General features: G+C 39.4%; 2 protein-coding genes and 1 long non-coding RNA gene across 9 annotated transcripts; 2 read left to right on the plus strand and 1 right to left on the minus strand.

The window, feature by feature from the left end:
• LOC122968377 (PR domain zinc finger protein 12-like) lies at positions 1–4,071 on the plus strand. The gene is made up of 5 exons (XM_044333555.1): positions 1–498; positions 1,996–2,186; positions 2,334–2,489; positions 2,742–2,856; positions 3,017–4,071. Exons 1-5 carry the CDS (start codon positions 279–281, stop codon positions 3,466–3,468), a joined length of 1,134 nt encoding a protein of 377 aa, XP_044189490.1. The 5' UTR covers positions 1–278; the 3' UTR covers positions 3,469–4,071.
• A 1,482-nt stretch (positions 4,072–5,553) lies between these two features.
• Positions 5,554–9,485, minus strand: LOC122968381. 4 transcript variants are annotated; one of them, XR_006398815.1, is made up of 5 exons: positions 8,921–9,274; positions 8,405–8,604; positions 7,447–7,624; positions 7,032–7,121; positions 5,554–6,950 (listed from the first exon to the last, which is right to left on the minus strand). It is a non-coding gene; the product is annotated as an uncharacterized LOC122968381 (long non-coding RNA). The 4 variants fall into 4 exon arrangements; XR_006398817.1 differs by lacking the exons at positions 8,405–8,604; positions 8,921–9,274 and adding an exon at positions 9,281–9,485 and having other exon boundaries at positions 7,447–7,513; XR_006398818.1 differs by lacking the exon at positions 8,405–8,604 and having other exon boundaries at positions 7,447–7,513; positions 8,921–9,267.
• Positions 8,445–23,480, plus strand: fbxw5 (F-box and WD repeat domain containing 5). Of its 4 annotated transcripts, XM_044333567.1 has the most exons (12): positions 8,475–8,561; positions 11,487–11,562; positions 11,725–11,841; positions 12,305–12,500; positions 12,586–12,743; positions 13,926–14,109; positions 14,367–14,515; positions 14,698–15,030; positions 15,923–16,106; positions 16,206–16,353; positions 17,343–17,555; positions 19,337–23,480. In XM_044333567.1, exons 4-12 carry the CDS (start codon positions 12,314–12,316, stop codon positions 19,620–19,622), a joined length of 1,842 nt encoding a protein of 613 aa, XP_044189502.1. In that variant the 5' UTR covers positions 8,475–8,561; positions 11,487–11,562; positions 11,725–11,841; positions 12,305–12,313; the 3' UTR covers positions 19,623–23,480. The 4 variants fall into 4 exon arrangements, with proteins under 4 accessions (XP_044189501.1, XP_044189502.1, XP_044189503.1 ...); XM_044333568.1 differs by lacking the exon at positions 11,725–11,841; XM_044333566.1 differs by lacking the exons at positions 11,487–11,562; positions 11,725–11,841 and having other exon boundaries at positions 8,445–8,561.
• The last annotated feature ends 1,718 nt before the right edge of the window (positions 23,481–25,198 follow it).

Raw genomic sequence — 25,198 nt, forward strand, 5'->3', positions numbered from 1 at the left:
GTGAGGGGTGTGTCATTAATAAGTAATTAGACAGGGGTCACACTAGCCACTTATATAAAGGGACCCTCACAGCCAGGCAGGGCAGCTTTACGCACAGACAGTCTGGAGGAGTCTGGAGACGGAGGAGCAGCTCTGCGTGTCCACTACTTCTTCTTCTTCTTCTTCTTCTTCTTTTTCCACTTGCAGCTGCGCCGCTGATATCATTTTCAGGGATTTTCCCCTCTTCTCTTCTTCTTTCTTTCTTCCTTTTTCCCCCCCTTTTTTTCTCGTATTGCAACATGGGCTCCGTGCTGCCCGCCGACGCTTTGGCTCTCAAGTCTGGATTTAAGTGTCCGAGCCGCTCGCTGTCAGACGTGATCACCTCGGACATCCTGCACAGCTTCCTGTACGGCAGGTGGAGGAACGTGCTGGGCGAACACCTGGCGGAGGAGCGGCAGAGCGGCTGCAGCCCCAAGACCGCCTTCACCGCCGAAGTGCTGGCTCAGTCCTTCACTGGAGGTAAGCTCACCTGCGGGCTCACAGCTGCTTTACTGAGGGACTACTTTATTTAGTTAAGTTAATCATATTGTTGCGCACGCTTGGAGAATTTAAATTTTTGTTATTGCAGCCTAATTTTAGTGATTTCCAGTGTTTCATTTAAACCACATTTGCGTAAAAACGCGTCTTTTATAGTACTTTAATTATGATTTTATTCCAGTTTTAACAAAATAAATACATCTTTATCAAAGTCGTGCTTACATTGGATCTACAAATCTGTTTAATCCAAGAGGAAAAATGTCATTTTTTCCCTTTCTGATAGCTAAATTTGTGCGTTTTGTCTCCAATTTAATTTCGAGAAAATCCCACATCCTGTCCAAGACACTTAAAGAACTTTTTCTGTGCTCGTCAAACATTTTATTTCCAAACGTTGAGAACTTGTTGCTGTTTTGCTGCATCTTCTCCTCATTTTTACTGCTTTTATTTCGATCCATTTAACGCATTAACCCTTTCAGAGCTTTGAGACCTCGCGTTTGGAGGCTTGTTAGGCGTGTAACTGCTGCTGATTGAAAGACGCGGGGCATTAAATTCATTTGGTTAACTTTGTGCTTGACCTGGGAAAGTTTCCACTTAAACCTTGCGGAGAGAAAGGTTTCCTTTCTTTGAGATGTCCCGGGTTTTTATCCCGCATTCATCAATCTCCGGACAGTCTCTTTTCCTCTCTTGGCAGCTATGGGGCTCCGGAGCTTTTCTCTTTCTCTCTCCTTAAAAGATTTGCTGTTCCTCGCATAATGCACCGTGGAGGCTAAATCTAATGCTATTCATTGCATGTCAACCATCTAATCGCCTTTCCATTTTTTTGTTGCAGAAATTCCTGAGTCTTTTAAACAAGTCCTCGTTTCATTCAGCGCAAATTTATTGCTACAAAGTTCTTAAAAGGATAATGAATTTGGAATTAGCCGTTTCTTTTCCAGTAAAGTTTAATGAATATCACATCTGAAGCATGACAAATTGCTGGACCCTGGGCAATAGAGGACCATTTAACCCCTATTCGGCCGGGCTTTTCGCAGCCTCACATTTAAAAAAAATCTTTGATTTTGACATTAAAGAAGCGCAAGATTTTTTTTTCCTTTTTTCCCCCCTTTCTGATGCGGATGAAAATGCTTTCCGAGGGGGTTTCTCTGCACAACAAAAACTTTCAATTCAGCCAGATAATCGAATTAAACGGAGGATAAAGTGTAGCTTAATATTTCGTGACTAAAATAAGATCCAGTCCATTTGCTGCTTTCAGGACTTTTCCAGCAATCCTGTTTCATGAGAAGCTTTGGCATCCTGCTGAACAAACTTTGATCCCAAAATTTAGATTCTTTGCATTATCTGAATTACATTTATATTCAGTTTCAATTTGAAGACATTTATACGCAGTCTGTGTTTATAAATCTAAATTGCGCAGTCAGTGTTTTAATTTCCATTTTGCATGCTCACGTGTCTTCTTTTTTTTCTTTCTTTTTCCTGCAGAGGTGCAGAAGTTGTCCAGCCTGGTGCTGCCCAGTGAAGTGATAATCGCTCAAAGCTCGATTCCTGGAGAAGGTCTAGGCATCTTCTCAAAGACCTGGATCAAAGCGGGGACCGAGATGGGCCCTTTCACAGGGAGAGTCCTGTCCCCGGAACACGTCGACCTGCTCAAGAATAACAACCTCATGTGGGAGGTAAGACTAATAAAGTAGACCAGACCTCATTTATTCAGTCTTGCGAGAAAAGGTCTGAGTTGATGAATATGAGCTCGTGTGGTCTGTATTAATCAGACTTTTATAGCTTCCTCTGAACCGGGTTTTCTTGTTCTTGTGTGCGCTCAGGTGTTCAATGAAGACGGCACAGTGCGCTACTTCATCGATGCCAGCCAGGAGGACCAGCGCAGCTGGATGACCTACATAAAGTGCGCCCGCAACGAGCAGGAGCAAAACCTGGAGGTGGTGCAGATCGGCAGCAGCATCTTCTACAAGGCTGTAGAGGTGAGTTTTAACATTAAGTCTGTTTCTGTTCAGCAGCTGGAAAAATTCATGGGCCTTGAGCGCTTCTGCAGGATTTTAGGCCTGTCGGAGGCCACCAAGCATGTTCATGTCCTTTAGAACAGCGCCGCCTGTTGGCTAAAATGAGGATCGTATGTGTGATTTCTGAGTTGATGTCAGGTTGCTCACGTAGCAGCAAAAATGGAAAAAAAAAACATATGGATGAACTGACCTTTGTCCTCCTCTCTGCCTCAGACTATCCCACCAGACCAGGAGCTTCTTGTCTGGTACGGAAACACCCACAACACATTCCTGGGGATCCCTGGAGTTCCAGGAACAGATGAAGAACACCTGAAGAAAAACAGGAATGGTGAGACATTTTATTGATGACTGTTAGAAGTTGCAAGTGGCTTCATTTTTGTCTGTGGATGTCTAAGCCAGTTTTACTTCATTATGGTTCATCTCTGGGCTGCAGCATCCATCTGAGGCAAACATTAACTCATCTTCCTCCTCCCTGTCTCCTCTCCTAGATGAATCCCACCCCTGTGACGGCTCTTCCTTGTGCTCCCCTTCCTCCTCCTCCTCCACCTCCACCACCACTACTAGCTCCGGCCGCATGCGCTGCGTCATCTGCCACCGAGGCTTCAACTCCCGCAGCAACCTCCGCTCCCACATGCGCATCCACACTCTGGACAAGCCCTTCGTCTGCCGCTTCTGCAACCGCCGCTTCAGCCAGTCATCCACGCTCCGGAACCACGTCCGGCTGCACACCGGCGAGCGACCCTACAAGTGTCAAGTCTGCCAGAGCGCCTACTCCCAGCTGGCGGGCCTCAGGGCGCACCAGAAGAGCGCACGGCACAAACCTGCGGTGACCGTGACCGACGTGACCTCCCAAGTGTCCCCTCCTCCCCCACAGATGACGGCTATGCCCCACCAGCACCAGATGCCCCTGGTGCACCACATCCCCACTATGGTGCTATGATGACAGAAACACGGGAGGGACAGTCGAGCAAAACAACGTTGCACTTTAGATTAGAGCTGTAGTGGAGAAGTAAAGAGCTCCTTTATAAAACAGGCCCTCATTACAGGAAATCAACAAGGGGATGTGATAATAAAAGCATCTGGCAAAGACATTTCAACATGTTGCCTTATTTTGCTTGTTTCTTTGGCCATCATGTGATCAGAAATCCAGCAGGAGGATGTTTTAATGACATGTCTGTATTCTGGAGAGCTGAAATATACTAAAAGAGATCAAGATTTTTACAATTTTAAAGCCTCTCTGTGTAATCTTTAGATCTTAACTGTCACATGTCACCACAAATGTGAGACAAAAGAAATATTTTCTATACATTTTGTGTTTTTTTTTTTTTTGTTTTTGTTTTTTTGCATCACATCTCACCAGCTCAGGTGAAAAGAAACAACAGTAAAAGGGATGTGGACACATTGTTTCCGCTGTATCGTTTCCACACTGTAAAACGAAAAATGTCACTTTAACCTTGTACAGACTGTATACTTCGAAGAATTGTGTAATTCTAAAAAAAAAAAAAAAGTATTGTATGCTACTGTATATGTGAATGTAAATATGTTTGTGCTTCTTCTATTCTAAATAAATGATATGATATAAAATGACTTACTGTGTGATTTTAGTTATTATATATGAATCTGTATAAATCTGTCATCATAACACCTGTTGCTGCTTTAAACACTCCTATCACATAAGCACATCTGGTGTTTTTGTGTTAAATCACATATAAATGAGAATGTAGTTTTGTTTTATGTGAATCTGCTTTGAATCTGAGAATTTCATTATGAGAGGTTTTCCCTTTGTGAACAAAGTGCATGTGATCTTGAGAGGGAGAGAAAAAAAAATCCATATAAGAGATTGACAACAGGCTGATCATCCAGTTTAGTTTAAAAAGAAGAGTGATTTGAGGAGAGAGGTTTCCTCAAAGATAACTTAGAATAATGGTAAATACCACACTTAAACACTTTTTTCTTGGTCCCTTCAGATAATTTGATAATTGATTGATTTTGTAGGTGTTAGTTCTGAAAGGTGAAATCCAGAGTTAATGATTCACTGATGATATTTGTACTCTTTAATCATAAATCCATAAATGAGACTTTCATCCGTTCCCAACTGCTCATACTGTGTCTGCAGAGTCATGGGTTGGGGGGAGGTTGAAGCCAATTCTAGAGGTCAGAAGGTCGGAGCTCTGATGTTTTACAGCTCCTGTGTTCAGAAATGCTGTGTGGAGTTTGAAAAAAAAAAAAGAAAGGTTGAAAGTGTTTTGTGTTTTTCTCATTGTGTGTTAACCTTGTGATACACTAGAAAACTGAGCAGAGTGTGTCGGGCCTGTTAATAAGCGTAATAACAGTGTCAAGTAGAGGTGCAATGATTAGTCGATGGATAGAGAATTAATCAGCAACTATTTTGATAATCGATTGATCATTTTAGTCATTTCTCAAGTAAAATGGCGACTATGTTCTTGTTCCAGCTTCATAAATGTGATGATTTTTTTGTCATTGTCATATTTGACAGTAAATTGAATAACTTAAGGTTTTAGACCGTTAGTTGAACAAAACAAGCAGATTGAAGGCATCACTGACGGCTCTAAGAAATTGTTAATGCAATTTTTCCACTATTTTTTAACAGTTCATTGACTAAACACTTAATCCATTAATCTAGAAAATAATCGACGGATTAATTGATAATGAAAATAATTGTTAGTTGCAGCTCTACAGACGAGCACAACATGTCTTTTATGTTATTCTCTGTGTTGCAAATAATTACTTGATATAATTTGTTTATGAAAAGTTCCCAGTGATTAACTATTGAGTTTCAATGTTTTGGAATCATATATATATAATATAACATACTATTATTTTCTATAGTCTCTATTCAGTGATAAATGAACCAGTTTTCTGTTTTCATGTAATTGCTTCCTGCAGTTGTTTTTTTGTCCACATGATGACACCAAATACTCAGGAAAGGAGAGTTTCACATAAAAAAAGATCACCTCTCCTGCAGAAACAGTGTAAAGATGCTTTTATGACACATACAACTAGATGATCTGAACAACTATTTATTCGATTCACTGGATTAATATGCTGTGGGACCACATTGTATTTTTATTACACAGATGACAGAAGTAAGCCGCTGCTGAACAAATTAGGCTGCAATAACACAAGTGAGAGTGCATCACTCTGTTGGCCGAGTGTCGTTAATCTATGACCTACTCAAAACTAAATCAGAGGAGTCGTCAGACAATAGGAGGCTTGCTTGGAGTCGTGACTTGGAAACAGAGATAACAAAAGATGATTTGGAGCAGATATGTATGCCATGAAGCCCAGGTTCAAACTAACACCAGATTTAGACTTCTGCAGTACAAATAGATCATGTTCAGCTTGAAGAAGAGAGAAAATACAAAAAATACAATAGTGACTTTGTCTCTATTACACCACTGATGCCAATAATCCAGATCCAGATGTGTGAAATGCAATGCTGAACACAACACTCTGGTTCACAGTTTATGAGGTTTGATCAAGGATCAAAGAATTTTGGAAAGATGTACTTGACACATTATCACAAATAGTTTCAGCCAAACTACCAGAATGTCCAAAACTGTGTTTTCTTGATCTGTTCTCTGCGACTCCAAGGCTTTATAACACCAAGAAAACAGTTATTGTTTTCTCCGTTCTTCAAGCTAAACATACAAATATCTGTCTTTTGGGAAAAACCTAGAAAACCCCTCTATCAGTCAGTGGTCGAAAAACTTCTCTCAGTGTCTTATCTTAGAGAAAATAACCTTAAGTATCAAAGGAAGGCCTCATACCGTTTATTAAATATGAGGGAAATTCCTTCATTTTTTGGAAAACAACTAGCTGAGACCTTGATGAGTCAGTATGAAAGATGTGAGCGGATAATGTGAAGCTTCTTTTGTGCACCAGCTTTGTAACTCAATGTTAAGACTTAATAACCATTTAACATGTAATATGCCTCTTACATGCATGTAATTAATTTTGACACATTTATTTATGTGTTTTAAAAGTTATTGTTATTATTATTTGTTGAGGTTGTTTACTTACTTTACTTTTTATTACCAAATAATGTCTATGTTATTTTATTATCACTGTTATTATTTACTTTATTTTTGAGTAACTTTGTGAAGATTATTGTCAGAGGGAGAGGGAGATGGGGTGAGACAAGGGCAAATAAATATATTTGTCCCCCCATCCCCCCAAAAAAAGCCACTGCTGCACCTGTCAGCTGTCAGACATTATCCAGCTTCCCAAAGAGGAGTTTTCAGACAAGTCATCATTATAACAAGCACAGAGCAACACAGAGGAGAGACACAGCAGAGATCAACATGCTGCGAGTGAATGTGAGCGTCTCTTCTGGGAGGAATTAAGAAGGATTTTGACCGGATGGGGTTTCATCACTAGAGATTGTCCACACCTTCTGTCCTGCATGGTGAGAAAAACAAGACAGTTTAAGTATGTAGATCATATTTTAAAAATGGCACAATTTCACACAATGAGAAGCACCCTCACACTGGTACGGACATCCCGCTGCTGTCGGGGCCTTCTTGGAGGAGCAGCATGAAGAACCTATCCAGTTAGCAACATTGCGCACTGCTAAAGGAATACAAACAGACAGAAGTTCCTCTTTTATCTGTCAGTAGTATCAGCAAACTCTGTTCTGCTGAGATAACGTTGCGGCAAGTAACATGATCTCACCCCTATCAGGTTCAACACACTCTCTTTTACACTATCCTACAATGCATTTTCAGGTTTTAAATGTTTATTTCATTACAATTAGTTTCTTAACACAGTGAAAATAATAAGGTTGTCTAAGGAAAAATAGATGCCATTGTTCACTATAAGATCTTGTTTATAAAACCTGTTTGCTACACAAAAAAACAACTTGATACACATTTTTGAAGAAAGTTTGAATACTTACCAGAGATAATTAGTCACAGCATAGTTCCACCTGTTCTTTTCTTCCACTTTTTTCTTCGCAAGTTAGTCTGGAAGTGATGATGTGATGATGTGTGTGCACTGGCACTACAAACCAATGACTCAACATTTCTCAGCCACAGAGGCTCCAGTGACTGATGGCTCACTGTGATGTCATTAAACTGAGAGTGACCACACGGATACAGGAAGAATAGTATTACTGTTCTGTGTGTGTGTTGTTACTGTGAATATTGTAAAATAAACAGTGGACAAAATGAGATATTGCCACTGACTGTAATTAAGATCAGTGTACATGTAAATTCATGATAATGTACATATCCATGAATATTTAAGTGTAATATCGACTGAAATCAAAGTGTGAAGACTGGTTTGTATATTTGACAGTTTTTTGTGAGAAAATATTTAATTCATAAGAGAAATAAATTAACAAAATGATTGCATTTTTTTAATGTACACAGCTGGTTCTTCTCAATCTGCAGCCTTCACAACCATCTCAACATGACGTTGAGAGTTTAAAATGAGGTTGTAAGAAATGAAGCAAAGATTTTTGTGTTTTATTAATGAAGAAAAGGGAAAAAATACAGTAAATATGTGTCATACTTCATAAATAATGCCTGTAAATCAATCTTCTCTTCAGCTATATGAAATAAAATAGGCCTTTTAATTATGTTTTATATATAGCCTAGTCTACTTGTAATATAGTATTAAAGGGCGCTGCCACAATGTCCTTATCAATACAAATGTAATAGGTAAAGTTAAACTACAAATGTTACATAGTTAAACTACAAATGTAGCCTAATATAGCTTTGACAATGTTGATTTTTTATTTAAAATTTAAAAAAAACAATAACTTTAACCTCGTGATGCTCTCTAACAGAAAAAAAGATTTGGTTTCTGGAGAAATACACTCATATTAAAGAAGAAAATGTGTGTTAACTGACCTGTAAATAGTGAATCGATTGATTTGCCTTTGCTGCATCGATGTTTCTGTGCTCGATTTATAGCGTCTGTCGATCCTCCGCTGCTAGAGGATTGTTGACATTTTTTTCTGCGGCTAGCCGTCCGATTTTTTCTCTCCAACACACTTTGACCCAGCAGGTGGGTCACAGTTTATGTCGACAAGTTTTTGTAGTGAGCCGAGCTGATTAAGTCATGCAAGGAGATCATTGATTCATAAAGAAAAGTACTCGCTGTCACAACTGAACGTCGTCAGATGTGAAGTTAAAAACAAATGTCAGCTAACGGCTAGCTAGCTTAACGATAGCATTTGTGGCTAGCGAAGCTATAAACTTAAGTTTTCGGTTGATTTTGATTAAAATACGTGTAAAAATACCCGCTAGTAATTTAGCTGTGGTTAGTTAATGTTTCCAATGCAGGTAAGAAAGCTAGACAGGCTGTTTTTTTTAGTATAAATACAGTGACTTGTCAAGAGTTTTACGTACAGCAACATAAATTACCTTGTTAGGTCATCTTCACTCGACGGTTTGGTTTCAGTAAAAGAAAGAGCTGAATAAATGTACGAAAGTGTTTAATAAGGGGACTGATATTTGTTTAAAAAGTATAGTTCGCATAGCAGTCATAATGTTATACAAATGTTTTAGTGTGTATATGAAACACGGCTCTTTTCCAGCAGCGACTCTATTTCTTGCTTATTCATCATAAATGTCGTCTTCACACTGCTGTTTTCTTCCACAAAAACAGAAGAATGTAGAGCTTTTTAGTGTCAGATATGGGGTACTTGTGGATGCATTGACATGTCTTGTAACTAGTAATTATATCCTCAATGAGCTGCAGTGACAGCCGGAGCCCAGACTGACCTGTACGGATTGATGAAGCTCCTCAAAGACACAGCTGACTGTTTCTGTGCATTAAAACACACATCAGTGAAACAGCTGTCAGCTGTCAGACTCATTAGTGCCGCAAGCTATTTATGGGTGCACAGGGCCAGAAAAATATTATATGTATTTCCCTAAAGAGCTGCAGTGATTAGTCGATGAAACATTAGTAGTTGGCAACCATGAAATTAATAGTCAACTATTTTGATAATCAACTTGAGTCATTTTTAAGAAGGAAATTTCCAAATTCTCTGGTTCCAGCTTCTCAAATGTGAATATTGCCTGGTTTCTTTTTCTATGACAGTAAACTGAATATCCTTGGGTTGTTTCAATGTGGGCTTTGGGAAACAGCGATCGACATCTTTTGTATCAAACAACTAATCGATAAATCAAGAAAATAATCAACAGATTAATCGATAATGAAAATAAGTTAGTTGCAGCCCCATTTCTTACATCTGTGTTCATGTAACATCGTAAACTGTGCTGACCATCATCTGTAGTCTGGTATGATCATGGTGTACTTTGTTGCAGGTGTGACTATGTTGACTTTTCTCAGTTTGTAATTGGTGTCAAACATTGAAACCCAATATTCTTGTCAAGAGTCGAGTTTCAGAATGCCGCCTCGTTATAGTTTCAAGTCTTGGTTTTAAATTTTATGAAACAAGAAATTTAAGCCTTGATGGTCCGTTGCTTTTATTTTTGTTTGAGAAGTTGAGAACTGATGAAGTTGAAGTACAATATTTCTCTCTAGATTGAACACTTAATATCTATTTTGAAGAAGAATTAAAGGGAGAGTCAAAGTAAAATGTTACCAATTTAACATCTGGAATCAAAGAAAACATTTAAAACATTTCAGTGGAATATATTTTTAGGACTGCAATCAATGATTATCTTAATTATCGATGAATCGGCAGATTTCTTTCTTGACTAATTGTTAATCATTTTGTCTATAAAATGTCAGAATATTAAGAAAAATGCCTCTTATAATGTCTTAGAGCTCTAGGTGACATCTTAAAATGTCTGTTTTTGTCAGATCAACAGTCCATAATCTAAAGATATTCAGTTTACTGAATGACTAGAATGATTATTCGATTATCAAAATAGTTGCGGTTAATTGACTTGTTGTTGCAGCTCTAATACTATTTGTAATCGGCATAAAATCAACCATCAATTTTAATTAATTAATTTCAAGCTGCTTTTTGCAAAATTAGTTGATTACGCCGTCTCAAATGACCACAAACCAAGTCTGTATCATGTCTAATGTGACTTGAGCCAGATTTGAGTTTCAGAGTGTCCACCTCTATATTTGACATACTGTGAAAATGCATCGACGTCTTGGACCAAAACATTGTTAAAGCACACAGAATTTTATTTTAAATCGTAGTGGAGAGCCCACAGTTTCCAAACATACTAAATATGTCTGAATTTTTGGTACATGAGTATAAAATGATGCACAAGACATCTAGAAATAGCTGCAGACAGAGGCGACTGCTCGATTTTAGTTCTTTTAGACTTAAGTGCAGCATTCGACACTGTCGACCACAGTACCCTCCTAAATCGCCCAGAGAACTGGATGGGGATCAGGGGCCTGGCTCTTACTTTATCACAATCATATCTCCTCAATAGAACTTTTTCTGTCGCTCTGGGTAACTCCACCTCCACGATAGCGTAGTTGAATTATGGGGTCCCTCAAGGCTCAGTTCTTGGGCCCCTTCTGTTCTCCATTTACATGCTGCCCCTAGGCCAGCTTATTCAGAACAATGATGTGTATCACTTTTATGCTGATGACACATAGTTATACTTACCATTAAAACCCTCGGATCCTAGCAGCCTCGTCCGTCAAACTTAAATCATGCCTCTCTGACATTAAATCCTGGATGTCCCAGAATTTTCTTAAATTCAATGACGACAAAACCAAGGTCATTCTATTCAGTCCACCAAATTCTGTCAGCTCGTTTGGAGCAAACCATGCCGATCTGTCGCATTACACAGTCTGCTAGGAATCCGGGGGTCATATTTGACTCCAACCTCTGTTTTGAGAATCAAGTCAAAAATGTTGTGACGTTGTGTTTCTACCAGTTGAAGATCATCTCTAAAATTAGGTCATTTTTATCTTTTGCCGATCTTCAAAAAACTGTACATGCTTTTATATATTCTTGACTTGACTATTGCAACGCACTTTATTCAGGTATCAGCCAGGGCTCCCTTCACCATCTCCAGCTGGTCCAAAATGCTAATGCTCGTCTCATTACTGGGACAAAAAGGTATGAGCACATCACCCCTGTGCTTACCTCCCTACACTGGCTCCCAGTTAGCCTTCGTATTGATTTGAAAGTTTTATTACTTACCTTTAAGGCATTAAATGGCCTTGCTCCCAGTTACATATCTGCACTACTGAACTGGTATGTGCCCCCTTGACCCTTAAGATCCGCAGATGGAGCCCTGTTGGTCATTCCCAGGACACAGTTTGTGACAAAGGGTGGTCGGGCTTTTGCTGCCCCCACTCCCTGGAACTCCTTGCCTACTGAACTCAGACACACTAGGTCTCTAGCTTCTTTTAAAACTCGTCTTAAAACTTTTTTCCTTGTGAAAGCTTTTGGAAATGTTTGATATGTTTTAATTACTGTTTTTACACCTATTGATGTTATTTTATCTTATTTTTTATCATTATTTTACTCCTGTGCATTCTATTGTCCTATTATTACTATTAATGTGCATCCTCTATAGTTACTATGTACTTCTGCCTTTACCTCCTTGTTCCTCTTTGCTTATTTTATCTGCCTTGTTGGTTTGATATCCTTTGTAAAGCACTTTGTAATATTGTTAAGAAAAGTGCTATATAAATAAAATGTATTATTCTTAGGTTTGAATATTTCACATCATATAGCTTTAATGAAGAATTGGAAGTTAAGGGAAAACAAAAAAGGGGAAACTATGTGTAAAGGGGGTTTAATTGGCTTTCACATGCCAGCACACTCATGTACTGGTGGTGTATGTGTTGTTTAGGATGTTAGGATGGAGTGTGGCCCAGTTCTGCCGGACAGCGTGGTGTTGGAGATCTTCTTTCGTCTGCCCCATGATGCCGTGCTGAGAGCTGGTCTGACCTGCCGGCAGTGGCTGGCTGTCTCAAGAGATGAGTTCCTGTGGAGGGAGCTGTTCTACAGCTACTACCGCATCCCCCGCGCCGTACCCCGACACCCAGGTGTGTATTCATAATCATATGTGTTCACAGAAGAATTCAAGACCGGTTGCAGCTTTAAATAACTCCCGATCTACCTTTTGTGCAGCGGCTGTGTCGTGGTACAGGGAGTTCAAGCGGCTATTTGACTGTATCCCGTGTGTGGAGGTTCAGACACTGAGAGAACACAATGACCAAGTCCTCCACCTGGCTTTCTCTCACAGGGGTCACCGGTTCTCCTCCTGCTCAAAAGACTGCACTGTTAAGGTTAGGATTAAAGGATTATTGCGGTTGCTTTCATCTTGGATTTTATTATCTTAATTTCTGTCAGCATGACAAGTGAGTGTGTTCAGCATTTGGTTACTTATCCAACTGTAAGGCTTTTCCTTCTGTCTGGTTTACTGACAGTCTGGCTCTAAAGTACACACTTGAGGGCCGAAGTAAACGCAAACAGGTGAACTTAAAAAGTAGATTAAAACACATTTAATTTCTTTAATTTAATGTGCCAGCGATGGCTGTGGCAGCTTTATGTTTTTGGGTTGTCTGTCCATACTTCTGTACGTATGTCCCTTTCTCGTAAATGCATCTCAGGAACGCTTTGGGGGAATTTCTTCAAATTTTGCACAAATGTCCACTTGGACTCAAGGATGAAATGAACAGATTTTGGTGGTCAAAGGTCAAAGATCAAGGTCACTCTAACCCCACAAAACACGTTTTTGGCCATAACTCAAGAAATCATGCGCTAATTATGACAAAATTTCACACAAACGTCTAATAGGATAAAGTGATGAAGTGATGACATTTTATATCCAAAAGGTCACAGGGGAACTTCACTCTGACATCATAACGTTCTGCAAAAACACTTTTCTGGCCATTATTCAACGCCATAACTCAGGAACAGAAGGGGAGATTGTGACCATATTTCACATTTGGCCAGATACTGAATTGGTGACACTAATCTTGGTGCCACCTTGAAACTGTGGTGATTGTTTAGATCTTCTGTGCTGCCGGGTTGAAGGTGTGTGTGAAGCATCCGTGTTTTAGAATTCGTAGCTTCTTTGCAGCAACATCCATATCTGAAGCATCGTCTACCGTCATGGCTGCAACTTTGTGTTCCATCAGAATCAGCTTTATTGGCCAAACATGTTGAACACATGTAAAGAAGATACACTTAATACTTTTTATTAAATTCCTACAAAGTCTTCACTACAAATATTATATGAGTCTGAACAGACATGGATGTAAACTGCAACTTGACTGGTTGGTGGAGCCAGACAACTGTGAGGCAATATTTCTAGTTTGACCTTCATTTCATTCTAAATCATATTTTTGGTTTCAAATGTTGCAACTTGAAATGGTGATATACAAAACAGGTGATAAAAAATGTGTCATCCTCCTTATTGCCCACTCGCTTCTCTCCAAACCTGTCTTCTGCCTCGTTGTGCACAGCTATGGGATACGGAGCGGCCAGACGGTAATATCTCGCTGGTGCACAGTTCCAGTATGAGACAGTTCAACTGGGGCTACACCCAGTTCTCCCAGTTCAACGCTGACGACAGTCTGCTGCTTGTGTCTGGCGTCTACCTGGGCCCACACCACTCCTCATCTGGGGAAATCGCTGTCATCAGTCTGGGTAGGAACTTAAAAAAAATGTTTTAAATGGCTCAACTGTTCTGTTTGGTTTTCAAAGAGTCGATCACATTGGACGGTACGGACGCTGGTTCGTGTCTGTTTAAACAATTGTTTAGCCGACTTCACTACATTTAACTCTGACGCTGACAGCTCGGAGCAGCTATCCTCTGTTTTTAACATCCCTGTCTGTTTCCCTAATGTACACTATATTTTTGTGTTCTCTATTAATGTGTGTTTCCACAATACGCCCAATTACAGAAAATTACACACTGTTGTCGCGGGTGAGGAACAAGCCGTACGACGTGTTTGGCTGCTGGCTGAATGAGACCCACCTGATCTCTGGGAACCTGCACTGGATAGGCAACATGACGTCTTGCTCTGTTCTCTGGCTCAATAAAGCCTTCCAGGTACGACCCAGTGTGCCAGAGATAACTCTTATTAGAGAAGTCAGTCAAAATCTTTATTTGCCAAGTTAAGATGTAGCGGTTGGAATATCCTGAATTCATAAATGTAAAATGAAAATACATACATTTCCACATTTACCACAGTTTCGTTTCTCCTGTTCATCTGTTTTTCTTTCCTCCATCAGGATATTGAATCAGAGAACGTCAACGTGGTCAAGCGCCTTTTCAAGATCCAGAACATCAACGCCAGCACCATCCGCACAGTGATGGTTGCCCATTGCCGGCGTCACGACAACCCCGACTTGCTGCTAGACTACGAGGCTCAGTCTCAGGCTCGAAGGCAGAAAGGGCAGCAGCAGCAGCACCAGCCCCTCCTCTTTGACCTAGGAACCTCCGGCAGTGAAGAAGAAGACGAGGCGGAGGAGGGTGACGAGTGCCAGAGGGAAGCAAGGTCTCATGGCCTCCCCAACGCCCGCCTTTCCCAGCCCACCTTCTCCGGCCTGGAGCATGTTATACAGGTGTTGTAGTGACTTTTATTGTAGTAGCATTAGGCACAAATAAAACAAGCACAAATATGGTAATAACCTGAGACATTACAATCTATTATCAGTAAACATGATGCATCTGGCTCTACGCTATAAGACTAATGGACACTTAACCATTACATAGTCAACACCGCCCTCTGCTGGGCTCAAAGTGGGAACATTTCCGTCACCTGTTAACTTACATCTGCGGTTACTCTCCTTCACAAGCTGTGGGCAAAGTGGTGTATGTGAGGCTACACATCGGCTGCATGGCATACAGCTTTGCATTTCTGTTACATAATGCACTTCACACATAGACATTTCTTCTAATAAATGAACATGGTGACTGGGTAACACCAATGAGCACTTTTAACCTGAGTGACAAAACTGCTGGTAGTAACAGGACAACACAGCAGTAATGTAGCATAGTGTGATGTTGCGCTAGTCGCCACTTAATTAACTTGGTCAAGTCACTGCATGCAAAATGACCCGTTACAGAAACATAGTGAATGTGACAGAAATAGCACCACTCATAAACAGACAGTGTAGGCGACTTACGGATTCAGTGACCGCACACAACTTCAAAAAAGTCCAAAAGGGGAAGTTTTAGACTCCATAATTCTTTCCAGTGAAATTTGAGTCTGATACTTTCTCCTGGTACGCAGTGACTAATTGTGTTTCGGACGGGAGCGGCAGTTGTGTAATCCTATTGGCTGCTGGTAGAGAGGTAGACAATGCAGAGAGGGAGAAAGAGAGAGAGAGCATAGCCCGTACAGCAAGACAGCCAAAGTGATAACCTTTCTAACAGCAGTCGAGCTGGCTCTCTTGCTCTCTCTCTTGTTCTTCATCCTGCCTCTTTTTTGTGCTTTTTTTCTCTCTATGTTAGAGTCGTAAAAACGTAGGGCGCAGGGAGTTGGCGCTTGAGACCCAGGTGGCCCAGATGATGGGCAGAGCCCACACGAAGGCCCCAGACACTAGCCTCATCGAGCCCTCTGAGCCCGGAGACGGAGAGGACAAGACTTACTTACTCTTTACCACCGGCAGCCTTACATACTCTCCTCACCAGATAGGTAAGATTGTTTTCACACTGTGGCAACAAAGCCAAAGCACACGGATATAATTCTAATATAAGAAAACACGGACCTGAAACTTGTCAAACACTTTTCCAGGTATTAAACGCATTAAGCCCGACCAGATGACCACTTGCGGTCCTGTCCTCGGGGAGGAGCGGAGTTCAGAGGAGTTTTTTGACTCCCTTGACCATGTCATTGATATCCACGGCCACATCATCGGTATGGGCCTTTCTCCAGACCATAGGTAAGTAAACACACAGTATAGATATTAAATTCAGTACGCTGTAGGGCTGTCACTTCTTCAAAAAATCAACAATTAATTCCAACACAACCCTACTATTTTCTGTAACTGTCGTATATAGCATATATGACCAGCTGTGTCCATACTATAGTATATATATAGTCTTACCATTCAACAGTCTCTATATTTTCCCGTGTTGTGTCATGCAACTGCAATGTGTGTCTTGAGATTACACTGTTTGTTAAGTAGGCAGTTAGACGAGCTTGTAGACTTGACGTTTCTCTGCTCATGCGGTGCCTCCGCTGCCTCACGTGTGTGGTAAAATAACTGGTGAGTCTTCAGATTCTTGATTCAGTTGATAGTGAAATTTAAGAACGTTTGTTATTATAATGTACATTTTGAGCTTTAACAGGTCATTACAGTTTGGATATTCAATTTTTCCCAACGTTCGAAAATAAAAAGTGACAGCCCTAGTATGCTGCTACCCCTGCCCACATATTTTGCGTACTCGGTGCTGTGTTTTATGGTTGCTACATCATTCAGTAATATTTTAGACTTTATGTTTTAATAGTGTGCTTCCAACTTTGTGGCAACAGTTTGGGAAACGCCTTTTCTTGTGCCTCTGTGAGCAAAGCGATCTCCATAAAGAAACGATTTCTTATTATATTTTGAGTTTGGCATGAATTTGGAGCAATGACTGTGAGTCAGAGTTACAGCCACAGAAAACGTTTTCGGAAGAGAAGAGGTTGTTATAGAAGTATAATAATAATGCCTATAGTATTGGAATGAGCTGTTCAACTATTACATATGAATTTAATTTTCATCAGTCCATAAATTTGACTTTGTAGTATAGCATCACACTACGTTTTCACAAGTCTTGTAAATGGACTTTAATAGTGGTTCTGTGTCCGTGTGCAAGTGTAGCACCGTATATCATCTCTGCAGATTAGGAACGTCTTCACCACTCTCATCTTCACTCCGTCATTGATCAGGTACCTGTACGTGAATAGCCGAGCTTGGCCTGCCGGATGCGTGATCTCCGACCCCATGTGTCCGCCTCCCATCGCCGAGGAGATCGACCTGCACGTCATAGACCTGAAGAGTCTGAGGGAAGAGAGAAGGAGCCTGCGCGCTCACCGAGCCTTCACGCCTAACGACGAATGCTTCTTTATCTTCCTGGACGTCAGCAGAGACTTTGTTGCCAGGTGGGTGACTGACCGGCTACTTTGCCAAAAATATTATCTCTCTCATATGCAGCTTTCACTCATCTTTCACACCATTAAGCGGTCACATATTGATGGGGAAGTGATACTGCAGTGGCGGCAAATTTGTTGCTGCAGTTTGACTGCTCATGTCGTAATAACATTATGGTTTTCATACCGGCATATGGTGTAGTTAGATACAGATATGAGGTTACGGAGAATAACTGATTTTGGTATTGGCATGAATGGTCAGATAGTTTTAAAGTCATGTAAACCTGAAGCTTGTGTGACTGACAGAAGCTGTAATCTTGAGGTACTTGATGCCACAGAACGTATCTATGAAAGCATCTACGCCAACCAGACGTAAGCGCTTTCAGAATTACACTTGTGTTATCATATTTGAGGTTTAGTTTGGGGATTTTCAATGTTTACGTCCTGTTATAAGTCTGAAAGAATCAAAAACAACAAGATAGAAATGACATTATATTAATCTGTTCTGAATGATAGACACAACTTTGGCTGATACATTACAGAAACAGAAATGATTCACTTGGAAAGTAGCTTTTATATATAGCCAAACCTACCCATCAAAGTTCTAAGCGAATTTGCATCGTGGGTTGTATTGATTACCCAGAATGATAGTGTTTGAAAGTTTCAGGGGATTTCTAAGTCAGTTGCGATGACTGAAGAATTATTGGTCACATTAAAAAAAACAGCAAAAGTCCAAATGACTCAAACCAGTTGTTGTTGTTGTATAAACATATGAGGACAGTTAAAAGTACCTGATTATTGCTGCTTCTTGACAGCATGATATCTAATATATATATTAATATACTCGTCGGTCAGTGGAAGATTTAAAGGCCTGAGAAGGAAGCAGAAGGTCTGTAAACTTCTGAATGACAGCGGTCAAGGAGATGACTGAGTGTCACATTTAGTTTGAGTGTAAAAATGCAAACATAATGAATAATATAGGAATATACGATTAGACCACCCGTCTATATTCAAGTTTCTGTAATTGTGTTATTGCAGACAGATAAGACAAATGTTCTATGTGAGTTTGGCGCCTTCTTGAATGTTTTACATACATAATATCTGTTGGTGCCGTTGTTATTTTATATGTTTGTATTCTATGACATGTAATTATGCTCACAAGGTAATGAAAAAATCTGAATTTGGGAAAACGTTATTCATATCAGCACTTTCATACGGCTTATAGATCAAATTGTTGAGCTTTATTTTAATGTATCGCTGTTGCTTTAATACGTGAATACTGTTAAAAAACAAATGACTGTGCAGAACTTTGGCATCATCTTTATTAGCCTTGTATGATGAAAGCTGGAAGTTATTTTTTAGTGACCTCAAGGTCGTTAATGTTTAGAGCTGAACGAAGAGTCATTGAATTAATCTATCAATCAAAATGAACTTATGTAGCACAAAGTGCTTCATGTAAAAATCAAGACGAAAAATAGAGCAGAATAAAAACAAAACAGAAAATTACTGGGCAACAACTCTGATTAACTGCTTCTCTTATCCGATAGCAAACAGAACTTCTTTCAGTTTGAAGATTTGCAGTTTGAAGACGTTGGTTTGGTCTCTAAAACTTGTTTCCTGATATTTAATAAACCAAAAGATGAATCAAGAAAATAATCTGCAGTTTAATCAATATTTAAAATAATTGTTTGCAACATTAGTAAAGTTTAATAACAGACTGAAGCAACAACGTTGACATTATTTTACCGTCAAGGCTTCACTGACGCCTCCTTCTTTCACTCTCCTCCTCACAGTGGAGCAGAGGACAAGCACGGCTACATCTGGGACCGTCACTACAACATCTGTCTGGCGCGGCTGGCACACGACGACGTGGTGAACTCGGTGGCCTTCAGTCCCGCCGACCAGGAGCTGCTGCTGTCTGCCAGCGATGACTCTACCATTAAGGTTTGGCGTTCACCGCGCATGGTCCGCTTAGCGCAGACCGCCACGCGGCCGCCGAGGCCCCGAAGCCTCCTGTCGTCCTGGCTGAGCCGCAACAAGAACTCCACGTCTGCCGGCAGTGTCAACGGAAAACCATGAGTCAGGTTTGGAAAACACTTTAAAGAGGGAGGGAGCGGGAAGAGGAAAGTGTGATCTTTTTTTTCCTCTGCGGTGTGAAAATATATATACACACTCCATGTATATGTACAGTATGGTTACAGTAAGTGGTTTTGCTTGAGCTCACGTTGTGACGCGCAGCAGGGCTCAGTGTGTCTTCAGCTAACAGGAGATGGAGCGAGAGGTGACTCAGGGTTAGACACAAGGGAGCGCCGTTTCACAAGCAAAGGACAGACATCATCACAGACTGTGTTTTGCCGCTGGAGTGATATGAAATGTTACCACAGATTAGAGTAGAGCTGACACCTAAATGCACAAGAAAGACGTCCAAACAAACTTGTCCCTGCAAGATGGTTTTTGTCAGTTTTTTTTTTTTTTTTTTTTATCTGTAACGTTGTGTGTGTGTGTGAACAGGTCCCCCAGACTTCTGGATCTGAGCTGTAAATGTATGTAAATGTACTGCAGAGATGGGACCTTTATGATCGTGGTTGTCATGTCCTGCTCATCAGAGGCAAAGTGCTGTAACTGATGATTATTTCATTTTCTTATTAATGGATAAAATCCAAATTGATGTTTTGAGTATAAACACCTTATAAACCCCCTTTTCCCCCCCAGAGAACATGAATTATAAAACCAAAAGGGAAGGAGATTTTTTGTTTTTTTGGCTGCATTTACTGCTGTCTGCCTTGGTTTTTAATGACATCCAATCCCATTTTTTGTGTGTTTTTGTGCCCCAGAAATGATAGATCACTATTCTATTAAAAGTAGAATTATTGAGTAATTTAATCTAGCAGAGTTATTGAGGAATAGTTGGTGTGATGAAGCATGAATGAAAGAAAAGCTGTTGTTTGTGTAGCTAATTGTTATTGGGCCTATATTATATAGAAATGTTTTTTAAAAACACCTTTAACACCCTTTAATTTTGACAAAAAAAGACTCTGCGGACGTATCAGGATGAATCTCCTGGACATTTCTTTTAAAATTAAAATAAAAAAAAAATGTGTTTTCTTTCCTCACCACATATGTAATAGATGATTTGTTTAGCCCAAGAAGAACTTTTCCCGCTTGTAGTCCAAGATCCCAGTATTGAGTGTAGGATGTCTGCATGTGTTGACCCTCATGTTGGACCACATAGAGCCCTTCTGAATACAACTATTTACAGGTCTATTAAATATTCTTAGTTCACTGCTATCAAAACAGAGGTAGTTTACTACCTCACCAAACCCACCATCCTCCAAAATTTGTCCAAAGAATTATTGTTTTCTATTAAATAGTGAGCACATTGGACACACTGTTGAACAAGAAATGTTAAATTACATATTTACATACTTTATATCCCCTTCAAGATGCATCCTGCATGTATTGGACAGTGTGATGACATTAACACAAACATAATTGTGAACTTCACTTACAACTTTAAGAAAATATTGATAAATACATTTAGTAAATTGACATTTTTATCGAAGATGACTTCGTGGAAACATTTTGAATCAAAAAAGCATATGATGTGTTGCTTAAAATGTGTTGAAATGTAATTAATTTAAAACAAAATACCAACAAACCAGTTGTTTAAAACGCTGATACAGACTAATATTGTCAAGTCATGCTGAGGTACAAAAGACAATGAGCTTAATAATCATCCTGAAAGTATTGATCAACATGTCTGTATCTTTGTTTCTGGGCCACAAAAGTCTTTAAAAATTTTAGAGTTACCCTTTTACTTTCCATCTATGCTCTTAAACATCCTTCACTTTCGTCAGTCAAGCACCGGTCTCAAAAAAACAAACAAAAACAAAACAAAAAGTAGACGTCAATCCGTAGACTTTCAGATTAAGCAGTCATAGGTTCAGGTACTTTACCTGATCAATATTTATGTTTTAGGGAGATTCCCAGCTGAAGGATGCTAATTAACAATATTTTAATCATAGTTTTGGGTTGTCTCATCACTCGGCCTGGTTGTATTTGCATGAGAGGTTATCAGAGACACCTGTGTGCCGACACTTTCCACGTATTTAACAATATCTTCCATGTTTTGAAGAGTGTGTGTGTGTGGGTCATGAACTTTCGCCTTTGTTTCCTTTTGACAACTTTAACTGTCTTTTTGTTTTTTTTACTGTTGCTCCATCTTTTCCATCATGTCTCCTGTTCTCCGCTGTTATTTTCATACTCCCCTTTAAATAAAATCATGCCCTGAAAGGTCAGAAGTCTGAATAAGTTCCACCCTTCGTCACTTTATTTACAAAAATAAAAGCAAGAGAAAGCACATTTGAGTCCAGACATGCACCCAAAAAAGCCACTAAAAACAGGGTCAACACAGATTACCATGGAAACCACTGGGGTATTATAAGCTTTCTACAATAAACAGAGTTAAGCTAGTAAAGCTGTTGTAGATGTCGGAGGATTTTAAAAGACATTTCAGCCTTAAATTCTTCTTTACTCTAATTGTAATGAAGCTTAAATTTGATCACATAGGACAAGTTTTTGCAATCAAGACAACTGATGATCACCAGTTGTCAGGATTTATTGTGTGAAGAACATGATTGTCTGTAAAAAAAAAAAAAAAATTCATGACAATCCATCAAATAGTTGTTTGATGGATTGCTGGGAGCCTTCATTTGCATCTCATGGTCTTCCTCAGCCAAAGACCATCCTTGAACAGAGAGAAGGTTATAGATTCCTCCCTATATGCATGTATTACCTGTTATCACGTGACTGAGCTTCCTATAAAAAATGAGGAAACTCCATCTGTTGAGGAGGACCATGAGATGTGGTTGAAAGCTCTGGAAAAATCTAGTAAATGGACCTTAAATTAAGTTGTTTTTTTTAAAAAATCAAAATCCTGTGTTTTGTTATTTGGGTTTTTTAAGATTTTCATCAGATCTCATCATTTTCATCAGACATGCAAAATGACCACGAGTCAGTTGACAGAAGACCGCTTTTGTAATACGAGAAGTTCAACTGCTAAAAAAAAAAATGACGCTTGACAAGAACTGTGACCGCTTCCTCTAGTCAGGGGTTTTCCTTCCTTCCTCTTTCCTGTGCTGTGAAGTGTTTCCTCCTCTGCTTCACATGAGGTGATAGATACAAAGAGAAGCTGTGGTGAACACTTGCAATAAAGTGCACCAGTTAGTTCCATTTTGAGTCATTATTTCCTTGTTCTTTGTCAGAAAGGTGTTTCACTTTCTTGAAATATGTGGTGATATGATCCAAAAAAAGGAGTTGAAACTGTTAAAATGGCGCCCATATTAGATACTGTGGGTGTGTGTTTGAATTGATGCAGATCCAGCTGATAATTTGTACATTATGTATAGATTTGTGCATTTTTGCATTTAAGATTTATCTTCATTCAGTACACTTTTAGACTTGCATGCATTCTAATCCCAAATACCTCTGACCATGAAATGTGGGATTATGCTCCTTCTCTTAGTTAAGGGTAATGCAAGGGTTAAAGTCAACAGTGGCCACTTTTAAAAAGGTTAGTTCACCCAAAATCAATTAAAAAAACAAACAATTTTTCACTCTTAATGCAGTTAGTTTTATTTGCTGAGGTTTTGAGATTATTCCTGTAAAACAAGACTAAGAGTCGACAGAGGGATCTGTGAGGTTGAAGTACATGTGTGGATTCATCCTCTGGGCATCACAAATGTCTGTACAAAATTGCATGGCACTCAAAATAATTGCTGAGATAATTTACTAAAAGCTATTTAGTGAGCTTACTAGAGGAAAACTCACTAAAATTCAGAAAATCAGGATTTATCCTCTGGGGAACATGAAGGTCAGTACGTCTCTCACGTAGCTAAAAACTCAACAGTGTTTTTTCAATAAATGATGATCCAATTACTCATGATGATCTTGTGTTTTTACTGATGAACTAATCATTTACTGGCATCTTAACAAACCAAACCTTGAGGTGTCACATGAATGACGTTAAATGACTTTACATTTAACAATAGCTGGATGAGTTTCGCATCCTGTGTCATGCGGTTCACGAGTTCTCTGTGTGTTAAAGGGGTTTATAGCGACTAACATGCAAGAATGAAACTCATGACTTCTTAGATGAGCATCCTTGCTGAGTTCTTGCATCACTTCTTGTTGCAAGTGATGATGCTGCTATTTCAGTATCACACCTGAGCAAGGTATGCAAAGCCGTGACCAGAAGCGTGGGGCTTTCAGTAGTCTACTGTGATGACTTTATTAAAGCAGCAACTTCCATGTGTTAATGTGTTTACTGGGCCATAAACTTAAAGCTGTTGTGGTTTATCTTAATCAGTGTTGGGAAGTACCGAAGTATATTTACTCATGCACTGTACTTAAGTACCATTTTGAGGTAATGTTACTTGTACTACACACTTCATTTCAGAGGGAAATATTGTATTTTCTACTCCGCTACATTTATTTAGCAGCTTAAGTTACTTTTCAGATGAAGATTTAACACAATGGATAATATAACAAGCTTTTAAAATACAACACATTGTTAAAGATGAAACCAGTGGTTTACAACCTTTTGGCTTTTGATGTCTTACAAAAAGCAGTGTGTAGTTGGGGTCACATTTCAGATGTCTATGAGTTGTTAACAGAGTTGCAGTGATTTTTCCTTGAATGTTCAAATGATCCAATATTTCACCAAAAATCAAAGATTAGAGAAAAAAAGTCCAAAAACTGAAAACATATTTGTGTATCAGAACTTTGTTTTTTCTTCTTTCCTCTCCCATTAATCATCTCAGGACCCCTCAGATCTATCTGGTGACCCTTTGGAGGGACCCAACCCCTAGGTTACTTCTCAGATTAAAATGTTACATGAAATAATACAGTATATAACAAGTTAATAAAATACAAAAAAAACTGTTAGATTAAACCAGTAGGCGTGTAACCCGTGTGTAGCTGTGGCTCCTCGTTATGTTACAGATCTTTGAGTTGTTGAGCAGTTCCACTAAATCAATAATTGTTCGAGGCCCAAACAGGTAAAACTTGCCAATATTTCAAAAAATCACAAAAAAGTCTGAAAAATTAATCAAAGTTTGTGTGGCAGAACTTTGCTGTCGCTGATTTCCTGCAATACTGGTACCTTTACTGTTAATACCATATGTAAATTTAACTGATGATACTAAAGTAGGATCTTAAATGCAGGAATTTCACTTGTAATGGGAGAATTTTTAGATTGCTCTATTGCTAATTTTATTTAAGTAAATGGCCTGAGCACTGATACCGAAAGCCACCACTGGCTTTCGGTATCACTGTAAGGCGGACCAGTGTACCTTAATTGTTGCTTGCTTTGATTCACAGATTTTCAAGTCTGTCTTAAAATAAGTCAGGAGCCCAAATGAACATGGAAACAGGTTTTTCTTGCTGTAATCATCCTCCTGTCCATACTGACCATTAGAAGATTCCTTCATAATGCACTTACAATGTAAGTGATGAGCGACAAAATCCACAAGCCACCTTCTGTGCAAAAATGTATTTAAAAGTTTATTTGAAGATAATATGAAGCTTCAGCCTCCAAATGAGTCAAATCAAGTAGATATCTTTCAACGTTTCAGTCTTTTTAGTGCTCAAGTCCC

The sequence above is a fragment of the Thunnus albacares genome, chromosome 18 (assembly GCF_914725855.1).
Source record: "Thunnus albacares chromosome 18, fThuAlb1.1, whole genome shotgun sequence".
NCBI classification, from domain to species: domain Eukaryota; kingdom Metazoa; phylum Chordata; class Actinopteri; order Scombriformes; family Scombridae; genus Thunnus; species Thunnus albacares.

Coding starts and splice junctions, on each gene's coding strand:
- fbxw5 (XM_044333566.1), top strand. CDS start 8,445: ATGTTTCTGTGCTCGATTTATAGCGTCTGTCGATCCTCCGCTGCTAGA. Junction 14,110..14,366: donor AATCGCTGTCATCAGTCTGG/GTAGGAACTTAA, acceptor GCCCAATTACAG/AAAATTACACACTGTTGTCG. Junction 16,354..17,342: donor GGCCTTTCTCCAGACCATAG/GTAAGTAAACAC, acceptor GTCATTGATCAG/GTACCTGTACGTGAATAGCC.
- LOC122968377 (XM_044333555.1), top strand. CDS start 279: ATGGGCTCCGTGCTGCCCGCCGACGCTTTGGCTCTCAAGTCTGGATTT. Junction 499..1,995: donor GGCTCAGTCCTTCACTGGAG/GTAAGCTCACCT, acceptor TTTTTCCTGCAG/AGGTGCAGAAGTTGTCCAGC. Junction 2,857..3,016: donor CCTGAAGAAAAACAGGAATG/GTGAGACATTTT, acceptor CTCCTCTCCTAG/ATGAATCCCACCCCTGTGAC.